The sequence below is a fragment of the Quercus lobata genome, chromosome 5 (genome assembly GCF_001633185.2).
Source record: "Quercus lobata isolate SW786 chromosome 5, ValleyOak3.0 Primary Assembly, whole genome shotgun sequence".
In the NCBI taxonomy this organism is placed as follows: domain Eukaryota; kingdom Viridiplantae; phylum Streptophyta; class Magnoliopsida; order Fagales; family Fagaceae; genus Quercus; species Quercus lobata.
The window spans coordinates 85,710,378-85,732,583 of record NC_044908.1 but is presented as its reverse complement, the minus strand read 5'-3'; the positions used below and the strand labels follow the sequence as shown (position 1 = coordinate 85,732,583).

The 22,206-nt window shown below is 33.2% G+C and overlaps 1 protein-coding gene across 1 annotated transcript; it reads right to left on the bottom strand.

Annotated features, from left to right (window-relative positions):
• Positions 1-60: 60 nt before the first annotated feature.
• Positions 61-7,690, bottom strand: LOC115989786 (beta-amyrin synthase-like). The gene is made up of 18 exons (XM_031113655.1): positions 7,592-7,690; positions 7,074-7,342; positions 5,122-5,307; positions 4,568-4,657; positions 4,233-4,430; positions 3,957-4,041; positions 3,619-3,785; positions 3,318-3,509; positions 3,116-3,229; positions 2,744-2,863; positions 2,472-2,594; positions 2,280-2,378; positions 1,868-1,924; positions 1,543-1,733; positions 1,264-1,441; positions 927-1,007; positions 744-827; positions 61-438 (listed from the first exon to the last, which is right to left on the bottom strand). The coding sequence occupies exons 2-18, from the start codon at positions 7,272-7,274 to the stop codon at positions 316-318; spliced, it is 2,289 nt and encodes a 762-aa protein (XP_030969515.1). The 5' UTR covers positions 7,275-7,342; positions 7,592-7,690; the 3' UTR covers positions 61-315.
• Between the last annotated feature and the right edge of the window lie 14,516 nt (positions 7,691-22,206).

Below are 22,206 nucleotides of genomic sequence, written 5' to 3'. Positions count from 1 at the left end.
TTCACATGGAATAATTGAAAAGAAGTAGTTTCATTGTGCACAGAGTTTAAGAGCAAAAGGTTGGTATAATACATGGAAGAATTTCTCATTTACTTTATTATCCAGTGATACAACATTATGCAAGCCTTGCTTCTACACGTGGAAGGAAGAACTTCTCATTTCTTTTATCCAGTGTATTTAAATTTCTATACAAACATAAATAGCCCCTTAGGGAAGAGAGAAAAAAAAGGTTACACAATGGTAAGAGAATTCACTGTTGGATTTTATATCATTGTCATTCATACATTTCTTGAACTACAAAATTCACTGCTTCACTTAAGCATTTCTAGATGGTAATGGGACAAGCTTGCGGTATTCTGCAAGAGCCCACAATGGATATATATTTCTGTATGCTGCATAGTGTAACATGCAATTCTTCATGAACACTCCAGCGATTTCCTGCCATAAAAATGAGATAAATTGTTATAAACACTAGCACTATGCAAGCATATATACTTCCATATTGTTTTGTTGCTTTGTCTTTCTCTTCTAACCTCTTTAAGACAAAATTATTGTTTCAATTACCTAGCACCCATTTAGATTATTTTTTGGGGGCTAAATGTGTTCATAGTGTAACATGTCAATCTCCTTTCTTCTCTCTTTTTTTTTTATATATATATATTTTTATTTTTTATGATTATTAATTATTATCTTTTTCATTTTTTGATTGTTTGGAGCTATAGATGTAAATTAAAGATATGTACCTGTTGAGGAAAATCACCATCTTCCATTTGAGAATTTATTATCAGCTTTGCGGCACGGTGAAGAGGTGTTGGGTCTCTTTCAGCCTATCACAAATAAGGTTTTAATATCAGAGTTATGAAATAAAAGAATATGAAAAGATAGTATGAGAGGTATAACTCTACATTTTCAGACTACTAACTGACCTGTCCAGAATGAATAAGACCCATCATTGCCCATGCAGTATGCACCAAATTTGATCGGTTGCCTTCTAGAGGTACATATTCCTATAAAATAAAGGACAGAGAACTTTTTATCAAAATTATCTAGTATCTACAAATTCTCATCAGTACAAAACACTAAGACATTTCTTTAACTTCTTGATCCACGATAACTTAGCTGACCAAAATTTTACCCTTCATAACAATTTGGGAAACAATATGGTGTGTGTTGTTAAAGATGGTTGAACTTTTAAAAACAGTGATGGAATTAAAGATATTATGAAAATTTATCAAGAAGCACATTCCATGTCGAAGCATTTACCTTTTTTGGGCAAGAAAGGTAGCTTTCTCCCCAACCACCATTATCTCTCTGTGTTCTAAGTAGGAAGTCAACACCTTTGCGCATAGCTGGACAATTGTTGTAACTCTTGCCAGCAGCAGCCAGACCTCCAAGTGCAAACCATGAACCATAAGTGAAGCAAACTCCCCAATTTCCATACCTGTCAAAATGCTTTATCATGTAAGTGACCTTCTGTAATACTTCTTTTTTATAAACACCAATCGTTTCAAACATATCTAATAAACCAATGGAGGAACAAACCATGAACCATCTGGCATTTGTATGTCTTCAAGGAAGCGTGCCGCATTTTTAATGAAGTTTTCAATCTCTTTTCTCCTATGCCCGGGATATAATTTTTTAAACAAAACTAAAGCCTGGATTGCTGATGCAGTGCATTCAACATACTCATGCTCAATAACAATATCCGCGAAGAATTCAGTTGGATTAAGCAGCTGAGGGGGGGAAAAGAAAAATAATATACCATTAATATATGTCAATGAGTGAATTTAACGGCAATTAGATAGTTTCAAAGTATTTCCAAAATAATATTTCAAGGTCAATTCAATTTGCTGAGTTAATTACTTACTTCCAACCAATCTGATGCTCCTGCTGGCTCCCATGCAGCTAAACCACCATTTTTACTCTACATTAAGCCATAGAATAAAGCTTATTGATCTGAACAAAGTGAAATACTTAAGAAATAAACAATGTACTAGAGGGAAATGAAGCTTCCACGGTTTGTGCAAAGTGAGTTTCAAAAGCCTTTAGAATTTTATCATATTGTTCAAATGTAATGGTAGCTACAACTGGAATTGGTAAAAGTTTAGGAGAAGAAGCTTTAGAAAACAAAACCTATTGCATTTGGAAAAATAATTTTCCTGTAGTTGAGCAATTTTAGTTCCGTAGTAAAACCAATGGCAATTTGGATTTCTTATTCTTGCTCACAAGTGCACAATAAATATTCTTGAAGATACAACATTAACTAAGTTAATCCTTACCTGTAGAGAAAGTAGGACATTGACAGAATCATAGAACTGCTCTGGTTCCATTTGCTCACCAACAATCTCTGGAGGCATCATTGAGAAAAGCAAGCAACACTGTGAAATAGATTATATTTGGTGAGGACCACAGTGATTATGGATGAGGTGAAATACTTGACTTTATTGAATCATGTAAACAAAGTAAATTACCTTCAAACCTTCTGCAGTGCAATCAGAAACTTGCCATCCATGATCTTGATCAGAGAAGGTCCACGATCCTTTGGAAATGTGACGGTACATGCTTTTGAAGTCCCCAGAAGGATTGTCTTTGACCTTTTTAATTTTTCATGGAAATTGCAATAATTAGATTGAGTGAATACAGGATATATACATACATATTTTTAAAAAAATAAAAGAAAAAAGGTCAAAAGGTAGACCTGATTATCAAGGTTAAGTGGTGGTAAAAGAATTGAAAAGCAAACCTGAGATTTCTTTATGAAGTCATGTCCTCTTGCGAGTGTAGGTCCAATTTCATCAACAAGATTACTAGCAAGTAATGCTTGAATGGCAAAACCAGTATCCCACTCTTGACTACCAAAACTCTGCATACAAAATATCAAAATTAGCAAGCACTTATTTTATTGCAAGGTACCTCAGCACTATAAACTTAAAACCTGAAAACCATAGGTTAGGCTCATGCTAAAGTTTAAATGTATATATTGGTGTACATAACCAACCCTAAAATAGTACGATTTAGGGAATGTCTTCTTACACAGTTCATTATAAAGTGAAATGTAAATCTTCAACAGAGGGAACAAAAATCTACAATTATTTTGCTAAATATAACTACTAACCTGCATCTTTATTCCATCTTCAGCAACCCATATGTAATCTGGGATCCTAGCAAGATGCTTCTTGAAATAATCTCCATTTGGATCTTCAACCCAACAAGCAAGCATACATAGAACCTGTTCAAAGCATATGACATTAGGAAAACTGTTTCATAGCCTAAGTAGATGCTCACCATTGCTTTTCTTGATTGTAAAGTTACATTACCTTTTCTACACATCCAATAGTAATGTATCGACTATTCTCATCTTCATAATGAATATGCTTCATTGTTACTTGAAGAGCCTTCTCTCTGACCAACTTGTTAAATGGCCAACGAGTGAGAAGAGGCTCAGTGAATAGGTATAGACTATCCCAAAGCAAATCTTGTATCAAAGGATGGGGATAGTAGATATCCTCCTGTAATAATAGTTTTACATAATCAATGCATTGGAAGAAATATTTAAAAACATATCTACCAAAAAACAAAAAAGTATCAACCATGAGGAGAAAATTAAGGTAAACTCACCTGCGCGCAAAGATGACGCACACTCTTCCAGTTAATTTCATTATAAGGTTCATTGTAGAGTTCCTCCCTCAATTGAAGAATGAGAGGTGTGATTGGGCCAACAAACCTTTTCCCATAAAGGTATGACATGGGCATGTACACCATCCGACAGTAGCACCACATTTTGGCTACATTTTAGGGGCAAAGCAATTGGTAAGCTATAAGTAAAATAAGCATTTTGAATGTTGCAAGTTTTATTATGAAATTTCAAAAAACAAAAACCAATAAAACTTTGTAGTAGCAACTTTAAGTAGAGATGACTAATTCAAATAGAAGCAGTAAGTAGATATTGTACAAACCTGGATGCATGGGAAGGAATGAAGGAAGGATCCAAAATTCTGGGGGCATTGGATTGCTTCCAGTCCATTCAAATAGACCAAGTATCTAGAATAAAGGAACATTGCATAGTTGAGTTATTTAACATATATAGTTATCATCCAGAGTGTATATATTTGAAACCTAACCTATTCATTTCCAAATTGGTAATACGAGTATGATTAGATTTTAGTTTACAGTACAAATTTTTTTAGTATGTAAGTCTATTGAGATTTGAATTTTACTGAATATGGTCATACCGAAAGCCATGTCTTTCCCCAAGAAGGTATGTGTGTTACTCCACCATGATCAAGGATCCATTTTCTTGCTCTTGCACAGGCATTGTCCTTGCCACCCTCAGGTCCTTCCCCGAGCATACGCATACAAATGTAACTAAGAGTTGTGCAAAACATCATGCTGTGGCCCTCTATGTGGAATCCCCAACCACCATCTTCGTTCTAATAATATACAAAATTTACAACATAGTTGTTATAAAGGAAAGTTTGAACTGCAAGAAAAAAGGGAAGTAACAAATCTAGCAGAAACTTTGATTCTGTCTTTACTACTAACTTTTAAAACTTCCAAGAATATGTACCTGATGGCAATACAGGTATCGAAGGATTTCTTTTTGATGCTCAGCTGGGAATACTGTATTAAGATGTCCTGTAATGTACATACAAAATACCTACATTTTTTTGGATTAAATGCAAGACAATTAGCAATTGCATCAATCTAAAAACTATAATAAGTCACAAGCATGCATCTTAGAATCTAATTGCAGTGTATTGGAAACAATATATAATTCATAGTCAAATCAATCTACGATGCTCTAGGAGTATACATTGCACGAACTAGAAGATATTGTATCAATAAGCATGATTTGCTATAATTTGTTTATTTTCTTGATGATTTATGGCCTGTTTAGATAAAGAGGGGAAGGAGAGGGAGTGGAGGAGAGTAGATTAGAGTTGGTTAAAAATAAACTAATTCTGTACTAAATTTACTCTACTCTACTCCCCCTCCCTCTCCCTCAATCCAAACGGACTATTAGTTCAGTATAAAAGTTTTTATTGATGTATATTTTGTAAACAAGTAAGCCAAAATGCGTTTTTCACAATGATAGTAATAGATGATAATGATATAACTCACCAAGGGGGGAAGGAAAAACAATGGGCCAGCATTTTCAGCAGGCCAATGGCCATCACTAGCCTGCAAGGCTGAATAGAAATGGACAGCCCTCCTCAATGTAGCTGTCGCATTGTCATATGTGATTTCCTCTCCATCCTCAATCTTTACTGGGGGAATTGTTTGTTTAAAGTTTTTCTCTCTCAAAAACTACAATTATTTTGACAAAGAAAGATGACCTTAGTGTCAACAAATTTATTAAGCATTATAATCAAATATCATCAAATTTTGAAACTTCATAGATTATCATGTATCCACAAGTAGAATTTCATTTCCTATAACAAACAGCAAAAATAGCTTCATCGCACTAATAATTTAATTGAGTAGACAAAAATCTCACTTACTATATTTCACCATTAAATTTGATCCAACATACACAATAACTAAGGCATTTGGAAGTGGTGTGTCATCTATAATTAAACAATGGGCCAGCATCTTCAACCCAACAAAGAAAATAATTAAATATAATTTTTTATAATTTATTGACTTACACGTATAAATTTATTGTGATTATGTATACTTTTTTAGATATATTGACTTTATTTTCTTAAAAATGTATAAAAATATAATTTAATAAAGGGTTTAATGTATCTTAAATACTGCCTGCAAACATTCATTAACAAAGGCCTATTATTATTATTATTATTGAGTAATAATGTTAGAGATACAAACTTTTTTACAAACTGATGATGTGATGATGTGTTAATGGTGGGCTTTGATGAAAGCCAATAAAAAAGTGGTTATATCAACAGTTTGTAAAAATATTGCAAAATAGTTTATGGGTGTAGCATTATTATTATTATTATTATTATTATTAAAAAAAGACTGTTAATAAATGCTAAAAAAATCAAAATTTTTTCTTTCAAAATGTAAAGTATGCAGTAATCAGCCAAACATTTTGAATTCCTTCTTCTTCTTCTTCTCTTTTTTTTTTTTTTTTTTTTTTTTTTTTTTTTTTTTCTATTATTTAAGGTTTTTTATTTAAAAAATTGATCTCTTAAAAGTAACTCCATATACATATAATATATCATACCAAACTATAGTATCTTCAAACCACCATTAATGTTTCTCAAAAAAAAAAAAAAAAACCACCATTAATAAATAGTCTAATCTCTAATTTGGCTCCTAGTCTAAGAAGCCTGCTTCAGGGTTTTTAGTACAATCAACGCATGATTGATAAGGAAACTTCGAAGCATTTGGTTCGTTTAACTTTTAGGTGCCAATTTACCAAACATTAATGAGAAATTAAACGTTGACTAATCATAAAGTAAGGTCATGCTAGGTGTGCATTGTAATCTATAAAGTTAAAGGTGAAACTTCAGTCAATGCCTTTTTGGCACTGGACATTACTCATTCCGACACATATCTAGTTTTGGATATTCCGTGCAAAAAGACACTGAACATGAGTCATATTCTAAGGCTAATACATGTAACTCAATAGCGCAGATAGCAAAACTTGTAGGGCTTCCAAATCTTCCACCCCATGATAAGTTAACCCAAAAACTACTTTGATTATTTGATGAAATAGTAAGAAATAATTTTGGAATTGATAGGATGGGTAGAGAGAGATGTAGGGTCTGTTTGGATAGAACTTATTTTGCTGAAACTGAAAATTGAAAATCGAAAACACTATAGTAAAATAATTTTTAAATGTGTGACACTATGGGACCCATTTTTAATGAAAAAATTGATAAAAAATGAAATTTATGGGTCCGTAAATAGTGCACGGATGTACTGTTCACAAAAGACCGGTTAAAAGTTGCTACTATTGTTTATATACCGTACATGAACAGTACTGCTTGTTGGGGAAAAGGCGTGCAAAAAAAAAAAAAAAAAAAAAAAAAAAGAAGAAGAGGAAAATGCAGAAACTTAAAACGCAGCAAACATGGATTCAAACTGTGCCATAGTGTATGGACCTGCATTCGCCAAAGTAGATCGCCACTGGGTTTGACTTGGTAGCGATTCCTGTAGAAATTTTGACGAGCCTCTTCAATCTCAGCTCTCTCTTCTGGAGTACCAGCTTCAGGATCAAAGTCCCATATCTGCCTTCCAACAAAGTCATTGGTGCTGTAGATGTAAGGGTCATTGCCACCCTCTGCTACCTTGAGCTTCCACATTCTTTCTAATAGCTTCTTTCAATCAAGATTTGATGAAACTGATACCACTTAGATCTCTCTTCTCTTCACTGTTGCATGCAACTATTGTAGTCAAGTACTAATAAATAACTATTTAATTTACATGACTTGTAAACTTTTATCCAAAAAAAAAAAAATTGAAACATGTGTTTGTTTTGTTTCCCCACAGGATACATGCTATAAAATTTGAGAGTTAGAGGTCTTGGAATGTTTTCTTAAATGGAAAAAGAAAAAATTGATGTCAAAAGTCAGTTATTTTTCTAAATTAATATTTAAATAAATATAACAAAAGACCTTACCTAAAGTTGTCCCCTTAGGCTCCTCAATGCTTTGATATGAGGCTAACTATGAGATTTTGTGGTCATGCACCTCTTATGGATGAAATCGAAGAACCCTTTGTGACATATATGCAGCACTCAAAACAGGTGTTCTGTGTCTAGCTAGAACTTCAGGACAATGTAGAACTGGCCTGTGTAGTTTTGTGGTCTTGGACGTGTTGAAACTCCTCCTTATATGGAAAAAAGGTTGCACCGGGTTCTCTCTCTCTCTCTCTCTCTCTCTCTCTCTCTGAGCAAGTAAAATTAAAACATTAATTAGGTAGTAGGTAGTGTGAACCAAAGAGTCCGGATTTGTATTTAATGCAAAGTCAAATGTGTGAAAATATAAATTTATAGCATATTGGACTTTGATAAATAATAGAACTTCACTAAAAAACTCTTAGCTTTATTACAGCCAGTAGATAGTGAGAGATATGCTTTGGATAGTTTGCCCACTTTGGATGAGGAGGAGGATGTGCATGCGGTAGCAAACTAGTGAAAAGACTTGCGGGTTGGACTTTCTTGGACCTAAAGGGGTGTGTCTGAGTGTCGTTAGCTTGCCAACTTGGTGTAACCATAAACCTAGTGTTAGGTGGTCAATAAAAACCATCTTCTCAAAAAAGAAAATGTCAATAAAAACCGGACCTGATGACGAATAATAATAATAATAAAAAAAAAAACAGTATTACCAAAAAAGAATTAATTAAAAATAAAAATAAGAAAACCAGGTCAGTAAAAACCGGCCCTGGTGACGAATAAAAACAAAGTATTACCAGAAAGGAATTATTTAAAATTAAAAAACTAAGTCAATAGAAACCGGCCTGATGACAAATAAAAAAACAGTACTATGAAAAAAGAATCATTTAAAATCAAAAATTTTAAAAAAATCATTATGGATAAAATTTTATAAGAAAAGAAGGTCCCACAAACCATCTTTTCTTATAAAATTACATTTTTGCCCTCGTTAACAATATTTTTAATTCTTTTGAAAATAATGCTACAACGACAAATCTTTTCCATAATATTTTTACAAATTTTTATTAGTTTACATCTGGATAAAAACCATTAAAAAAATAAGTTTACCAATTCAAACTTTCTTTTATTATTATTATTATTTTTTTTTTTTTGGAGGCCACACAATACAATATTACTGGGTACCCCTCATCAGATCTTAGACATTTATATTTTAAACATGAAGCTTTAAAATAAAACCAAAAAGAGGTTTTGGTCCAAGCTCTTTTAAAAAATTAAAAAATAAATAAGAAAGCCAATATCCAAGCTCATTTAAAAGCCAGTGAAAGCCCAAAAATCCAATTAACCAAGCAGGTCGGGCTTTTGCCCAATGGACTTACCTCCCATATATGTGTGTGTTATTTTTGTTGATTAGCGACTGTGTAAATGGGGATTATGTGCTTGATTTTGTTGTACCTCATAGTATCTCCAATAGCATCAATAAACACAAAATACTCTCTATTTTAGAGACTATAACCACAAAATGCTGCTCCAATGGCCTCTTTATACATGAAATATTTTTTGGCTCATGAACAATAGCTCATCAAGTCTGATGAGCTACTGTTCATTCTTCAAATCCTTTTTTACTATTATAATAATTAGGTATTGAATAAAAAAATGTTGGAAGATGTGTAATTGTTAAAAAAAAAAATTAATGAATGAAGAAATAATATTTAAATGAGATAGAGAATGAGATAAAGAGTCTGTTGGAAAATGTATTTGAAAAAGTTGGTAGATAAAGGTAAAAGAGTCTATTTATTCTCCAAACAGTACAAAAATTTGATGATTCTGCTGGAGATGCTTTCATGGGTCCTTTGCCTACGATGTTCTTGATATCTTGTTGCTTTATTAAAGGACCTTGGTGTTTTGTAGTTCTTTTGTGAAACGCAATAAGGGTTGGATCTTGTTCTACCATAGCCATAACGGGAAATCAATCCATAAAAAGCGAAAACCTCTTTGGAAAATATTATTTGATAGTTTTTAGACCCCTTAAAACCAAATAATTGGATTAACCTAGGTAATTAGCCAAGTTGTTACTTAGTTTAAATTCCAAATCTAGGTTATCACAATTTCAAACAATCATATCATGCAAAGCAGCGAAAAGATAAATAACACAATGATATGATCATCTAGGAAACCAAACCAGTAAATACCTGGGGAGGATTTAACCTAGCTATCTTCAAGGTAAACCTGAATCCACTATGAAAGAATCGAAGCTATTCAACAAGACTTAGACTACTAACATCCTATTACTACCCAATAGTAGAAACTTACTGACACGACCACATGCAAGCTCCAAAACCACGGACTCCTTCTTTCTTGGATTCTCCAGCAAGTACAGGCAAACCCGCTTGTGTTTCTTTAAGTTCTTATGGCTGCAACTGAATGATCATCAAGCTCTTGAAGAAATCTCCTTCTTGATAATACTAAACTTGTGTAAAGGAAAGCTCCTCACAGATCTCACAAGAGATTTACACAAACAGCAATATGAGCAACACTAAAACGTTGTTAGGGTTTGCCTTATATACCTGGGTAAAAACACAAAACCCTAAAATGTTTTAAATAAATTAGGGCTGAGTTGGAATTTTGCAGAAAAATGCATCTGACTCGATTTTTGATTGATCGAGCCTAAGTTTCGATCAATCGAACCAAGCCGAGAAGCAATATTAATTTCTGTATCAACTTGTTCCAACTTTACATAAATGAACCAACTTTGAGCAAGTCTAAACACGACTAAACATCTTGTTTTGATCATGGTTTGCCAACAATACACATTAGAGTTCTAAATACATAAGATCCTAAATCTTTAGAACCTAACATTATTGATATTCTGAAGTGTCTTAATTGAATTTTTGTTTTATATACTACGTGCCTATTTAAACTCTTAAAAAAATAATAAAATAAAAAACTTTATTTTACAAGTCAAAACTAATCCTTGATACCCTACCATTATAGGACTCTAGTTTGACTAGAAAACCCTTAAAATACCAAAAATCAAGGAAATAAAACCTCTAAAGCTAAACAATGAAAATTACATCCAAAATAAAAAAATAAAAAAATTTAATAAACAATAAAAATTAAACCCATATCTTGTCCTATATTAGACCGCCTTTATTTGAATGAAACTCAGTCTTGGGTTTTCATTTGAAAATTGAAATCTTCCGCTCCAAATAAAAAATAAAAAAAATACTTAAAATACTTGATTATCATCAAAACCTGGTTGAAATTATTAATTTCTCATTACTTACATAATTTTAAATTTCTTCTTTACACCCTTCAATTGGTTTGTAATATTAACCAATAAAGGATTAAAGAAAACACCTTTTTTTTTCTCAACCAGCCATAAAAACATAACTATCATTCTTACACTATTGTTCACGTTGCTGAAACATAGCTATCATTCTTGCACTCTATTGCTCACGTTGCTGCCGGAGCTGCTCTCCTGTTGTTGATTTAATTCCATCAATTCAGTAACTTCTGAAAAGTAGATGCTAGTATATTTGCTTGCTAGTCTTCCAATTCTGAGACACGCCACTTTATGTATTTCAATAATTCATTATTGGTATTTTTGTTTGTCTTTTTGTCTGCTACTTTTCTAACAATCATATTGCTACTTATGTTCGTCTATTTGTCTTTAGTATATTTCTATCATTTAACATGCTACATATTGATCTGCCATTCAATATGATCACTTCATTAGAGTTTAACGGATAGGAATTAGGATGCTCATTCATATCGTGCAAGTTAGGGGACACATGCATGCTTTTTTCTGATAATGGTTAGACGCACGTGTTAATAGGATTTGCATCCTATCTCACGTTAGTAATATAGATGAACTGACAGAATCTGTATTGTGAAGTATCCAAATTTTATAATGCATAAAACATGTGCCCATAATTTATAACTATGACTAATAGTGTAATTAGATGGATTTGAACGAGGAGGTAGCTAAGTCCATAATTCCTTCGGATTTTTGTGGCAACTAGCCTTGGTTTATGTTATATATCGCTATTTGTGCTATACTATTCATCGAAGACAACGACTGAAATTAAAGACATGTTCACTGTATTCCTACACAATCAACCACATAAAGACAAAGAGTCTGTCATGAAATAATATATCGACTTCAAACTAGTGAAAAATGTTATGATATAGTATGCATGAGTCCACAAGCTTTTCAAGGTTTGTGAAATATTTTGCGAAGATTTGGTAATCTTCAAGACACACAATGAACCACAACTGAAAAGCAAGTTGCCAAATTTCTTCGAATCTTGTTTTCGTTGTTTCAGGGAGATCATTAGTTGCCATTTTCATAGAGTTTTAAGATCAATAATTATGTTAGAAGATCAATTCTTTCAACAACTTGATAGAATCCAAGTGCCATCTGAAATGCTAGAAAGTAGTTTGTTCAACCCAAATTTTAAGATAAACATATCATGTATATATTTTCTTTTTGATAGTTGTTGGTATAAATATTTTTCAGGTAAATTTTTTTGAGATATAATGTTAATCTCGGGATTATATTGGGGCACTTGATGGAACACACGTTCGTGTCAAAGTGTTTAACGAGGATGCACTAAGATATCAGAGTAGGAAGGGTTACCCAACACAAAATGTGTTGGCTACATACTTGTTTGATTTGAAATTTATGTACGTATTACCAGATTAGAAGGAACTGCTTCAAATTCAAGAATTAGGGGTGTGCATGGGTCGGGTTGGGTCGGGTTGAGGGAATTTTTTGACCCAACCCACCATGGTGGGTCAAAAATAATTCAACCCAACCCAACCCGTCACATAAGTCCAACCCAACCCAACCCAACCCACATGGGTCGAGTTGGGTCGGGTTGAACTCATGGGTTTGACAAATTTTTATTATTATTATTATTAAATTGAGTAGAAAAAAAAATTAATATATTAAAAAAAACCTAAAGATTAGTATCAATGTAACTCCTTAAAGGCAAACAACACTAATGACTAAACAACAATAGTAATTTATTAGGATTTGTGTGAATTAATTGGTTTTTATATAGGATAAGAAGAACTGGCTATTTAAAAAAATTATTAATTATATAATATATTATATATATATATATATATATATATATATATATATTAAATTAGTATTAGTAGGAGGAACTGAGGAAATGCTGCTCTACAGCTGTTTTTTTTTTTAAATTATTAAATATAATATATATATATATATAAGTGCCCTACAATTGATTTTAAAAAAATTATTAAATATAAAATATATTTTAAATATATATTAAATATGGGTGGGTCGGGTTGGGTTTGGTGGGTTTGTAATTTTATGACCCAAACCCAACCCAAATTTTTGTAACCCAACCCAACCCACCAAGCCTTAAAAACCGACCCAACCCGGCGGGTCGGGTTGGGTCGGGTCGGGTTTGGCGGGTCGGTGGGTTTTCTGCACACCCCTATCAAGAATAATAAAGAATGCTTTAACTAGGAACAATAACTTGAAAATCCCACAAGGTAAATTTAATTCAAATACATATTAGGTTGTATTTTATATAATTTAAAATTAGGTAAAATGCTATTTTTGTCCCTAAAGTTTAACAAAAGTTTTTTTTCATTCCTAAACTTTAAAAACTTCTTCATCCCTAAACTTTGTAAAGAGTTTTTTCAATAGTTTAGAGACAAAAATAGGGATAAAAAGAGAACTTTTTTCAATAGTTTAGGAATGAAAAACAAACTTTTAGTAAAGTTTAAGGACATAAATAAAACATTTTCAATAGTTTAGGGATAAAAGATGAACTTTTCAAGAGTTTAGGGATGAAAAATGAACTTTTTAAAGTTTAGGGATGAAAAAAAAAAAAAAAAAAAACTTTTGGTAAAGTTTAGGGACCAAAATAATATTTTACCCTAATTTTATAGTATATAATTAATAATTGTTATTGTTTATTAGGTGAATTTTATCTTGTTGATACAAGATATATGAATAGAATCATGGTTTTGAAACCTGGGCCAGACTGTACAGTCCGACTTGATTAACTAGGAACCACTCATTAGGATAGTCCTTTTAATCCCAAAACTTGCCTTACACAAAAAATATAGTGAACCGTGCAAACCATAGTTGAATCGCTCAAGTTTGAGAACTATAACCGGGTCTCACAATTCAAGCCAAAGCTTTTAAAAAAATTGACTTCATCAATTCATCTCCGATAAAACTGAGTTTCTTTGCCACTATGTGCCATTCTCTCTATCTTTAATCTCTCCTTCTCAACTCCAAATTTCAAATTGCAGTCCCTAAACACACTAAATCAGTAAATGCACATAAAATGAAATGAAAAACATGAACATTTTCTTCTTATTCCTCGTCTGTGTTTTCCTTCTTACTCCTCTTTTGCATTTTCCTTGTTTCTCTTTGACAGATATTCTATGTCTCCACCTGATATGAAAAGTTGGACATATGGCTATATGTCTCCACCTTTCATTTGGTTTGTTATTTTTTTAAAACTTTTTTTTGTTTGATTGCTTCAATTATTGGTAGTCTACTATTGGCATGTGTAAAGTTGTGATTTCAAACTATGTTGTGTTGGTTTTAATTTCTTGCCAAGTTTTATTGTAATTTCTTCAATCATTTTCCCTGTATGTATGTGGATTAATTGTAAGGGATGAGTGTGAGAGATCGGTGAAGACTCAAGCTTCAAAGAATGTACAAGTGGATTTCGTGACTGGCTCGTGATTGTCTCACGAGAAGCTTTCCCGCGAAAAGCGCCATGTGTAGAACACGTGACTGGAAGATGAAGAGTCGCGCCAAACTGTACTTTTCGTGAGTGTCTCGCGGGTAAGGCCAACCCGCGAAACATTCTGTTTGGCAAAAAGTTGTGTTTTTCTTTACCGTGTCTTTACACGCACTATATATACCCTCATTACCCATAAATTGTAAGGAGTGCTTTTCAGAGAGAAAACTCTAGCTAAAAAATACACTTGAGAGTTAAAGATTGTCATACCTACAATCATCTACACATTTCCTTGTGGTTTTTCTCAACTCCAACCTTTCCATCTCTATATCCTTGAGAGGTTGCTATCCCAAACACTTATCACACCCATTCTGAGTGTAAAGTGAGATTTTGGTACTACTAGGAAGCATTGGAAAGAGCCATTCATTGGCAGATGCAATTGAGCTAAATTGCAGGATCTGGAAAGTTAGAGAAGATAAAGTTCTGAGAAGTCAGTTGGTAGCAGGAGCTTGGAGGGCTCAAGTACATGGGGTAGACTAGGCTTGGAGGGTCTTTTGTTTTTCGTGTACTCTAACTTTATTCTCCAGTGGATCGATTTCGACTTGGAGGGTCGCGGAGAGATTTTTCACCGGGTTCTTCTGTTTTCTCTTCAATAAAACGTCTCGGTGCTATCTTGTGTTTGTATCACTCTTCCCTATTCTTTAAGCTTTCATTTTATTATTGATGATGCATGAATATGGCTTAAGGTAGTGTTATCAGTTCATTGTGCTTAATAGTCTTGTTCCACACTTAGTCTAAGTTAGTATAAAAGCAATCTAACCGTAATTTTTAATTGGGGGTCTGAACAAGCTCTTGTATTTTAGCACAAATCCAAGCTTTCAGCATGTGATTCGTTCCTTTCTTATGCAGCATACTTCAAACCCACCAATTCCCACCAATTTGTATATTAAATTTATTTATTACTTTTGTACTATCATTGTAATTTTAGATTAAAAAAATGCATAAAATATTGTATAAAAAGTGTACACTATTATAAACATTTGTATAAAAGTGTATAATGTTATACGCATTTATTTAATTAGTATACATTATAAATCTTACCTTGATATTGTAATGTAAATAAATAATTTTTCCTCTTATTATTATTGTTCTTTTTAACAATTGATAATATTGTGTTAATTTTTGAAACACTATAATGAAAGTAGTGATATGAAAAATACATTTGAAATATGGTATTTATATTTATTTGGTCTATTTTAGTCAAATTTTAAATAAAAATTAATTATGACATCATCATGGTTCGACCCCGTTCGATCTCAAAAACCTTGAACCTCTTTCTTTTATGGTTTGATGAATGGTCCGGATTTTAAAACCACAAATAGAAGTCGTCTAATTGCACCTTATAGGAGAGTGTGTTATCATTACAATGCTAAAGAATTGTTTAATTTGCAAGATATGTCACTGCACAATACTGTTGAAAGGGCATTTGGTGTATTGAAAAAGAGATTTCCTATTATAGCAAGTACTACGAAGCCTACTTATTTGGAGGATACACAAATTGAAATTTTTTTAGTGTGTTGTATACTTCATAGTTATTTAATGGGTACTTCATAGTTATTTAATGGGTGCAATCCTAATGAAAGCCTTATTGTTGAAGTTGATGAAGAGGTTTTACAATCTCATCTTAAACGTATGGCCCCTACTTCAAGAGAAGATGATGAGGATGCTAGCAAGGGGATATTATAAGAGATTCTATATCATTGTTTTATATGTTTGTTTTTTTTTGTCCTATTAATTATAGCATAGGCAATATATCAAAGAAGAATGGTGGAGATTCAAGCAAATAAGTACAATGGACTAGTATTATGGATGATGCTTTTGTGGTTTTTTTTTTTTTTTTTTTTTTTTACAAGAACTGAACATAGGTGGAAGAGTTAATGGAACTTTTACCTCTAAGGCATATAATGACATAGTGAAAGAGTTGGTTAACAAATTTCATATGGAGATTAACAAGGATAAGGTGAAAACTCTACAAAATACACTGGAAAAAAAAAATCATGAATGTCATGACATATTTAAAGAAAGATTGAGTGGTTTTAGATAGAATGATTTTTTACATATGTGGACAGCTGAACCAGAAGTTTAAGATGCACTCATATTGGTAAATTACTATTCAATCACTTGAGTTTTATTTTGTATTACATAAATATATTTTTGTTGTATTACCATTTTTCTTGGTTTGTACCAATAAACCTACCTCCAAGAAGTGGATGACAACTACTATGCACAATGACCTTAAGATGGCACAACTTTAGGCTGAAGATAACGCAAAATCAATTTTTTTTTTTTTGTAAAGAGAACATTGAAGTCAAAGAAGGTGATCAATCAAGATCTCCAAAAATTAATGTTGTACGTATTCGAGTGTCACTAAGTGATGCAAAGTCTTCTAAAAACAAGAAAAGAAGAGTGGTAGAAGATGATGAAATTGGGAATGTAATTTCTCAGTCATTTGATAATGTATCCATGTCAATTGATAGAGTGACTGAGGTCATGGCAAAGTGCTTCTCAAAGTCATATGAAGTAGAATTTCATATAGCTTTGGGGTTACTAGACTTGGATCCAATTTTGAAGACTGAGGCCTACATATTTGTTGATACCGTATTTTGTCTGCCCTCAATTTGCGTGTCGGACCCCGAAAAATCCAAAAATATCATTTTTTCTCCATGGGGCCGCGAGAAAATCCAGAACGACGTGGCGTAACCCGTTCGGGTATAAGAGCATTCGAAGTGCCTTTTTCAGCTAAAATGTCCAAAATGCCCCTAGTCAACCCTAGGTTTGACCGAATGACAAATGAGGTCAAAACCCTCACAAAAAAAAAAATATTTTTCATAGTTTTACATCAAACCCAAGTTTCTCGGAGATTTTTAACAACTTTGACCAAGTTTGACTCGAAGTGGATCTCGGGTGGGCCCAAAAACCCTAATTTTGATTCAGTTGTCAGAACGGGTTGAAACTAATGTCATTGCGAACATTATTAGATTCTCATTCTAATGACTATTAATGGGCCAATATCGGAGTTAGAATGGCCGAGATATCATGAAAACCGAGATGACGCATCGATCAATGCACCACTAACTTCCGAGAGCCATAACTTTTGATCCGACCGTTTGATTTCCATGATCCATACCTTTTCAGAAACAGAAAGTCAAGATCTTTCCAAGGGTGTCAATATCAACCCCATATTAGGCCTTTTGAGGCCGGTAGTCCTTGAAGGGCTACTGGTGGCCCTCCAAGGACTGCTGCCTCAAAATGCATGCCGAGGCTATAAATAGCCCAAGCACCTTTCAGACAAAAGAGGAAGGCATTTTTCTGATTTTCTACTCTCTACCTATTTTCTCTACACATTTTTCCCTCTTCCAAACACCAAAAAACACATCAACATCTCTTGATTCTTCTCTTTTCACCAATAACACAAGGTATTATTCTTATACCCAATCTTCCTTTCCTTGGTTCTACACTTTGGATTGGGGTTTAAGGGTGTGGATGTATCTTTTTTAGCTATCATCCACACCCCTAACCTTCTAAATCTTTTCTTAGCATTTATCTTGCTCTTTTTTCCTTGAATAACATGATTTATTGCTTTCTTTAGCGTGTTTCTTGCTTTATTTGTGTTTCTAGCTTAAATCTCTTTGTTGTTATGTCTGATGCCATGTTTCGTGCTTAGATCTATGTTCCCACATGTTCATATGTTTAGATCTACATGCTTAGGGTTTTATGCTATGTTTTTCTATGCTTTATGTCTCTTTTTGTTTTATGTTGATGTTAGGATTACATGCTCACATGCTTGTATGATGTTGTTGGGCTATGCCTTGCTTGGATCTATGTGTCTATGTGTTTATTTCCATGCTATATGGTTAGATCTGAGTCTTCACATGCTTATATGCTTGGATTCATGTCATTCCATGTCTATGTGCTAAATTTCTATATGTTTACATGAATGTTTTTATGCCTATATGTCTAGATCTATGTTCTCACATATCTATGTGCTTGGACCTATGTTCTCTACATGCCTTATGCTATATTCCATGTGCTTGTGCACTCTATGCCATGTTCACGTGCCTAGACCTAGGCTATGTTTGTCATGCCATGTGCTATTGTAACCCTTTTATCACTTTATCTTTCTTTCTTATGTTTTGGCCTAATGGTTGGGACCCGATCTAGACCCTATGGTCTTTGTCATCACCCGTACACCTTGGCGCACATCAAAGGGTTTGGATCACCCCTATTTGCATGTCTATGCTTGTTCGTTTCTATGCTTAATGCTTGTGTTAGCCTTTCTAGTACGTGGCTTTGCCATGCTTAACGCCCTTAGTGGGTTTGTAGTTGTGTGGTTACGTCTGACACCCATGAGGCCTTGTTTGGATGTGACCATTTGGAATGCATCGCCATGATGCTAGTTGCCTCGTGCACACCTTTCTTCTTTTCTGCTCCGTGCGATGATATGCTTACCATGTTTGTTTGTGCCACCCGTTGGCTTTATATGCATTTTTACATGCCTGCTTACATGTCCATGCATGAGCCTTGCTTACTGGTGTGTCGTCCATGCTTTAACTCAATGAAGCTATGGACATCCAATCCAAACCTACATTTGTCCCTTGCAGACACCACCTTTTGTTTGCTTTCTTGCTTGTTTGCCTTACCACTTGTTTGCTTGCATCCTTGTTTCTATGCTTGCCATGCTCATCATGATTATCAGCTTTATGCCTTTTTATATGCTCTTTGCATCTTTTCCTTCCATGGCTTGTTTGCTAGTTTCTTGTCTTTGTTTTTGTCTTTGCCTTTGCATGTACACACATGGAGCGAGGACTCTTGGAGTTAGGGCCTGGTGTCGACAATATTTTTTTATGGAAAATCCATTGTCTAAGGAGATTTTCTTTGGTTGCCTAGATGATGAGCACAAAGGTGTCCTATTGACATTGATGTCTAGGTTTAAAAATTAAGAAGTGTGGAATTTCTTGACTAACTTTAGATTTGCTTTAATTTCTTGGAATTTCTTGAATTTGTTGACATCCCATTTTGCAACTCGCATTTAACCTCACATGGAGGGTAAAAGGGTAATTTCACCTTAGAAATATGCATCTTTATTCTGGTCACTAGATCCTTAATCTCATTTCACCAAAATGATCTTGATGTTGTAACGATCAAATCGATTGGTCATAAGCCCTAATCGGACCATCAGATTGAAAGTTATCATCTAATCAAGTTCTAATGGCCGAGATGCACAATCACAAATTGAGTCCGACTATATGTGATTATGAACAATTGATTTTATTTGATTATAAGTATAAACAATTTGAGAATGATGATGTGTCATAATTTTATTGGTTAGGACTACATTTTATGGTAGGGTTGTACACACCTAATTAACTAGATAGTTAAACATTAATTATTCAATGAATAATTTATGCAATTATCTTCTAATTAGGGTAAATTTGGAACCAATTAAGTCTGAAATGGGAGTGATTGGAACCATTTAATGTTAATTGGGAGCTAATTTGGGACCCATTAATGTTAATTGTGCTAAAATCATTTTCTAACAAATGACCTCTGCTCACCATTTCATCGATATCTCTCAGAATATTTTGAATCTGTGAATGAGATTAATTTTTCAAAAAACTAGACATCCAGAGCTTCAATTTAAGCACAAGAACGAGACAATTCCGATCAGAATTATGTCAGATATGATTATTCAAAGTTGATTCTACAGGCTGTTACAGCAACTACGGGAAAATAAAATTTTGGCTTGCTCCTCACTCCCACCAATCTTTCCATTTAATACACCAGATTTCCCCCAAGGCTAAAATGAGATCTAGGTTCATGATTCTTTGTCACTCTCATTAAATGACCTTTCATTTACATTTCTTTCACTACTACTATATAAACCCCACATCTCCTTCATTCCAAAGCATACAAAAACCCCATCTCTTCTCCTCTCTTGAGTTCTAGGAAATTGAGTAGTCTTGTCATATCTTGGTCTTCTTGAGACTTAAGGTATTGAGTGAGACTCACTCTTCCTCTCCTAACTCTTCTTTTCCTCCACCCTTACGACCTCCCTCAAGAGTCTCCTCCTCCACCATATGGATCTTGCATGAAAGTATAATCCTATTCCCTAATTGTTTTTGGTGTTGCCATGAAGAGAGTTTAAGATTAAAGCATGATAATAATCATTTAAATTCCTTTGAATACGTTTGAATGTTCTTAATTGTTCTTATATGTTCTTCACATGTTCTTAATTGTTCATCACATGTTCTTGCATGACACTAGTTTTGATCTTAAATCCACATCAAAAATATGAAAAATATGTTTGTTTAATAATTCTTTTAAATTCTTGAATCTAGAATATCACTATCCACACACATTCACTGGAGTTAACTTTTCAATCCAAATGCCATGCTTAATATATTAAATTAGGGTTTATCACATACACACATATTAAATTCAACATGCAAATTGATTGATAACATATTGGATGATGTGATATGAATGTTGGCCACCATAATCTAGAAGATCGGTTTCACCGGGCAAGGTGGATGCCTAACACCTTCCCACCTTGTAACATAGCCTCCGAACTTAAATCAAGAGTTAGTAGATCAAATGCTTATCCATGTAATTTTTTATTTTTAGATTGTAACTAGGAAACGAAGCCATGTACTTTATCTTAGATTGTATCTAGGACCAAAGCCATGTAATTTTCCTATGATCAATGTAAATTCAATTACAAATTAATGAAATGAGAAATTTTTCAATTTTTGGTTTTCTTATTTATTCCAATAATTAAATAAGTGGCGATTCCATTGTAAAACCCTTAATCTAAAGGGGGAAAACATAATCAGTCAAGCCTCCATTTTGAGAGGCAATAACACGACTCCACCCATTCACATGGGTTTGGTCCAACATCCTATAAAACAAGCCGGGGGCGCAGTCTCTCACAAAATTGCTTTACGACATACTTAGAAATCTACGTTTCATTTTTAGCCAATGAATATTGATGGATTTAAGAAGACATGTCTACGGTTTGAACACAAAGACAATCCGTGTGCCCCACAATTGCACCACTCCAAAGCATTGTTCACATGGAGTCTAAACTAGAATCATTTTTATGTTCTATAAAATGAAGGATATAATAGTAATCATATTATAAAATATTTTCATTCCACTCCCTCTAAAGTTACTTCCAAATATGTTATTTACATTTCATTCCTTTTTTTTAAAACATCTAAACAAGATTACTTAATTCTATTACATTCATTTCCATTGCTTATAAATTCCATTCCATTCCTTTACTAATCTTTACGTTCCATTCCATTCCATTCCCTTAAGAACTCCCGAACGAAGGCTAAATCTCAAGCATAAAAATGGGTTAAAATAATTTAAATTGATGCATTTAAAAAACAGTCCATACATACAATATTATATTAAAAAAATGAAAAAAAGGAGATGATTTCTAATTTTCTTTGTTTGTGTTAAGTAAAAACTTGACAACTACAGTTTCAAGCTTTCAGCATTTGTGAGACATCAGTGCAGCATGATTCGTGATACAAATCACTTTTATTTTGCTTATTTCTTTGGATCATCATGTGCCTTCTTCTCTTTTTACTTTCAAAGTCAGAGAGGAATCAACTCTTTGCTTCGCATCTTAATGTTATTAATAATGTCACTAAGTATAATGTTCTTGGCAAGTCCAGCATATTTGATACTATTTTTATTTTTATTTTTTACATTATAATTAGTAGTTCTATATGAAATTAAATTTTGTTTCTACTACGAAATCTATTTACCATGAAAAATTATTTGGTTTTATTATCTATATGTTTGATCCAA

What these genes read in the sequence shown, in the direction of transcription:
- LOC115989786 (XM_031113655.1), bottom strand. Translation starts at nt 7,274, where the DNA reads ATGTGGAAGCTCAAGGTAGCAGAGGGTGGCAATGACCCTTACATCTAC. An exon ending in AAGATGGAATAAAGATGCAG is followed by an intron (nt 2,864 to 3,115) that starts GTTAGTAGTTAT and finishes TTTTGTATGCAG; the next exon opens with AGTTTTGGTAGTCAAGAGTG. An exon ending in ACCTTTCTTGCCCAAAAAAG is followed by an intron (nt 1,008 to 1,263) that starts GTAAATGCTTCG and finishes TTTATTTTATAG; the next exon opens with GAATATGTACCTCTAGAAGG.